The 5,035-nt window shown below is 30.7% G+C and overlaps 1 protein-coding gene across 1 annotated transcript; it reads left to right on the top strand.

The window, feature by feature from the left end:
* LOC147066368 (uncharacterized) lies at nt 1-2,609 on the top strand. Its single transcript, XM_085955555.1, has 2 exons — nt 1-123; nt 1,047-2,609. The coding sequence occupies exon 2, from the start codon at nt 1,245-1,247 to the stop codon at nt 2,607-2,609; it is 1,365 nt and encodes a 454-aa protein (XP_085811681.1). The 5' UTR covers nt 1-123; nt 1,047-1,244.
* The last annotated feature ends 2,426 nt before the right edge of the window (nt 2,610-5,035 follow it).

Here is a 5,035-nt window from a genome sequence, read left to right as displayed (position 1 = left end):
GAACTGTCAAAACTGGTCAGATTCAATAGCCGGTGTCGGGATTGATGAATTGTTTTGTTCAATAAATATGGAATAAATGAAAAAGCAAATGGAAAAATGATAGATTTTGTATAACATGTTTAAGTGAGTAATTTTTATTTGGATGTTGAAAATACTTTCTTTATCAATGCTCCTGTTATCTGATGGGATACATATTTTATCTAATATAATAAATGGACGGGGCTCATGAATCAATTGCTTTACGTAGAAAAGCATTTTTTAATTGAGCAAGGCGTATTTTTCAATATATCTGAAAAATTATATGACGTATTTCGTTCATGGAATACAATATCTGTATTCGATTCAAAATATTTGAGTAGATAGGTAACTTATGAAATTGTTCCGAATCAAAGGAATTTTATGCTCTATCTATTATATTTTCATGAAATACTATAATATGTTGACTTCAGATATCATTATTAGTTATAATCAGGGATTCTTTTTCTAAAAAATGTCTTAATGTCATTGGGAGCTATGATAGAATTTTTTTTCTGTTAATAATTGCAGTTACATTACCTACTACTAGGTACTTTTATTTTGGGGTATGATGGAATATTTTAATTTTATGTGGCGTTATTAATAAAGTGTTTTAATATTTTAAATTGTTTTGTTTTTCAACCCCGTTGATCATGGAATTTTGGTTATCAGGACCCCAATACGTATCTCCCGAAACCAACATATTTAATATATCGTCGATATACTTATGGTTGAACAAGAAATGTTTAAACTGCAGTCAGCAGTGCTGCTGCCTAGCGGGAACAATGGAGGTTTAAGAATAGGAATATCACATATCTTATCTAAATAATATTTAAATATTTATTGATTTTTTCTTGTTTGATTCTTCTTATTATTTTATTGTGACTCCCGAAGACACAATTTATCGTGATGCCCGATTGGCCCTATGCCTGGGTCTAGTGTTAGTTAAAGGGTACGCATACTCCGATTATAATTATGTATACCTATACTATTCTTTGATATATTTGTTAACAAATAGGGTATTTTTTTAGGACTGACTGGTAACTCCAATGACTTCATAATCTACATGACAGAAGTTCTCAATGATTTCTAACCCACAAGACTATCAGCGAATGATTGAGCCTGCTTTATTTAGCAAATAACATTTATGTTTAGTTAATTAGGTATTCTGTCCATTGTTTCAGTAGTATTTCATAAGCAACCATTCGCTTTAAATTTAGAAACTAAAAATGAGTAATTCAGAGTACAAATTATACCATGAGTCTTTCATGCAAAATAACAATGGCACATCTGCCCTTGATACATTTGTTTCGATAGTTCCCAATTTTTTTACATCATGTATTGCTAAGTATATAATCTTAAATTTAGGTTACGATAATCAATTTTATAATCTATGTTTAGAATTCAGCTTCATTACTATTCCTGCTATATTGATTACCACTGTCTTAGCAGAGTACAGATTACTGTGGCTTTTTTTATCGATGATTGTGTTCATTTTTCTACACCAAAAATATTTCAATTTAGAATCATTCAATATGAAGGTAGACAGAAGAAGAAAATGGCAATGTATATCTTATGTAAGGTCTTTAATCAGTCTAGTGACGGCTATTTGTATTCTTGCGGTTGATTTTAATATATTTCCACGTTATCTCGCGAAGACTGAGAGATATGGATTCAGCTTTATGGATGCAGGCGTAGGCCTGTTTGTATTTAGCAACGCATTGGTACCTCAGAAGTTTTCTCGGCATAGTTTAATGAACTCTTTAGAACTAAATGCAAAACCGTGTGGAATACTGTTGGCATTAGGATTATTGCGAGCATTTCTTGTGCATAAAATTGACTATCAGCAACATGTTACAGAATATGGGGTACATTGGAATTTTTTTATCACGTTGGCCCTTACAAAACTGATTGTAACAATTATTTTGTGTATCTTTAAGGAAAACAACTCTTTAATTAGTGGTATAATATTGTTAGGAATTCATGAGTTACTGCTTAATAACGGACTTAGTGATTGGGTTTTTAGTGATGCAAATCGTAACACTTTGATTGGCGCCAACAGAGAAGGGATAGTGTCATGTATTGGTTATGTCTCATTATATCTAATATCCTGTTACGTTGGACAAGTTATTAGAGATAAGTATAAACATAATACTGAAGGTGATGTCATTAAAACATTGATGAGCGTAATATTGGTGTCGTGGATAGGAGTTTATGTGAGTAACAGTTATTTTAATGTTTCAAGATGTTTGGCAAACGCAGGATATTGTAGTTTTATCATAGCGATTAGTACAACCGTATTGACGATGTTTTTTATTTGTGAAGTAAATGAAATATTTTATTACAAGTGTGACAAAAGGAAACTTGATAAAAAGATCGACTGTACGCTGCCTATAATGTACAATGCCATAAATAGAAATGGGTTGTTATTTTTTTTAATAAGTAATCTGTCGACTGGACTTATAAATCTGTCATTCAATACACTATTGTTGGATCCATTCCACGGCTTGCTGATCATATATGGGTATATGGTGTTTGTTGTGTTTGTAATTGTAGGGTTTCAAGCAAAATATAACAAAGTAGTGAATGTATAAATAATTTATTTCAATAAGAAAATGTTTTGTGTATAACTTGGTTAAATAAAACAGTTGTCAAACAAAAAAAGTCTTGTTATTTAATTAATAACCTTATAAACTATTTTTTTATTCGAATGAATAATTTACAAAATGTAAGAATACGTATTACATTCTTTATTGAATATAATATATATTTCGGAAAAACAAATTAGATAAAAATATAAAGTTATTAAATATATAATTCGGAAACACCTCAGAAACATACCGATTGGTTAAGATGTTGAAAAAAATATGGTGACGGGTGGGATTCAAACCTGCATCCATAGAATTCCGGTTAATGTGTTTTACTAATTTAACTTAATTACGATGAATTAACTAATCGTCACGGGTCTGAAGCGATTCCAAATTTTGTTAATATTGGTGACTGGCTTTTTATGGTAGACAATTTAATAGTATCCAGGTGGCTAAGTTGGTAAACCACATTGGTTGGAAACTGATGGATGTAAGTTCAAGTAGCACCATATTGTTTTCAAGATCTTTACCAATCGGTATGTTCCTGAGGTATTTCCGATTTATATATGTTTAATAACTTTATATTTTGGTCTTGGGTCTTTACTCTTGGTTAGAGTAAATAAATAATTCGGGAATACACCAGTAATAAATAAATATAAGTAAAATACCATGTTCTCTCTTAAGTGGAAGCATATGGGCCGCAGCAGAGTGGAGGTTATATTAACAGACTATTTTACGAAGAATGGTGTTTAGCCATCCTTGACTCAATGCACTGCACCAAATGTGAGATCAAACGACCGACAACTTCAGAGATAGCCGCTCTGCCGACTATGTCACCGTGAATGGAAAAATATTAATACTTAAATGTGAAACTCACAATATACTTGTTAAGACAACCATTTAGATCAATGATACTCAACCTTTTTTTTCTTCGGGCCAAATACATATATTTATAAAGTAACGCGGGCCGCATCACTACTGGTGTGACGAAAAAAATCATGAAATCCCCCCATTTTTTACAAAACATTTTTGAGATTTTAAAAATTATAAACTAAAACAGAATAATAATATACAAATCTCAAGATATACAAAATTTAGAAAGCCAGATTTTTAAAAATCATGTTCCTGATAATAAATGTGTTTCGGGTCGCACATAAAAGCTTAAAGGGCCGCATGTGGCCCGCAGGTTGAGTATCACTGATTTAGATGTTTCAGTTGTGACATTGTGAATAGCATTTTGTGGTTAGAATACTATATACTGCAAACACGACAATGCTCATCATGATGAAATTTAAATTACTCTTATGACTACTCCAGAAGGAAATGCACTCTCAGAATGGTAACAGTGTAGTTAGGTTTGTAACGTAATCTACAGACACGTTCTAGTACTCACGTTAGTATTAAATCGGAATTTGGCACTTAAATACGTTTCATTAGTATGTGCATTGGTGTTATACATACAAATACTAGAATAGGTGTCCTGGGATTAAATGAGGTAAAATGTAATATAAGCTAATTCATATTCTTATGTCCTAACACAAATATCTAAAACACAAAAAAAAAATATAACATTGGTATGAGACAATATAAAAAGAAAAAAACTATTATGTTTCAATGGTAATATGCATTGCTATGCAGATTTAGTATAAAGGTAACACTTTACCTACCATGAATACGAATGATGTTTGGGAAAAATCAGCGAATTATGATTGGTAAATTAATGATTATTCATGTCACTTTTGAATTTACCGATGTATTTCAATACAATATTTTAAATACATCAAACGGTTTATTAAAATTTGAATATTTAAAAAGCTTTTATCGACTTTGAAGGTTTTTATGGTGGTGAAATAAAACAAAACTCCAGATGTTTAAAACACTCCTGCCTGTTGTAGAAAATACATATTTATAAGTATTTACAACACAAATTTGACGCACTACCACCACTTAAAATAATTTACAATCAACTTCGAAAATTCAAACATTGGGCGGAGCGAGCCAAATATTTTGATTTATAAAGTTATTTTGTATGTCTAAAGACTCTAAAGATGTCATGTGGCATGCGTTGTGTAACCGTTGCTACTATAGGATGTCAGGTTGGCGGGAGTGGTAGGTAAAGTGTTAATATAAATGGATTTCGCTTATGATGAAAAAATGCCTATTTATGTATCTGCACATGGTTAAGTAATTTAATTTATATACCTTTACTCAATACGTCTATTCGTAGAAAAAGCTAATATCTTACATCAAAATTCTATTATTATTAAATTCATGCAAAATTCTACTTATGTAAATAGATGCATATTATTAATGCAACATACTCATAGAAAAAAACTACTATTTCAAGACGTATGTCAAGAATTGATTTATTAAAAGTTACGACTCATTGAATATATATTTAAAACATCAGCCAAGCAATAGTTTTATATGTA

Source organism: Rhyacophila brunnea, unplaced genomic scaffold (assembly GCF_057557595.1).
Source record: "Rhyacophila brunnea isolate RB1 unplaced genomic scaffold, BYU_Rbru_1.0 scaffold_5, whole genome shotgun sequence".
Classification (NCBI taxonomy): domain Eukaryota; kingdom Metazoa; phylum Arthropoda; class Insecta; order Trichoptera; family Rhyacophilidae; genus Rhyacophila; species Rhyacophila brunnea.
This window is presented reverse-complemented; position numbering and strand designations above follow the sequence as displayed.

Bases quoted from the DNA above. Each gene is read 5' to 3' on its own strand.
- LOC147066368 (XM_085955555.1), top strand. From the start codon at position 1,245: ATGAGTAATTCAGAGTACAAATTATACCATGAGTCTTTCATGCAAAAT.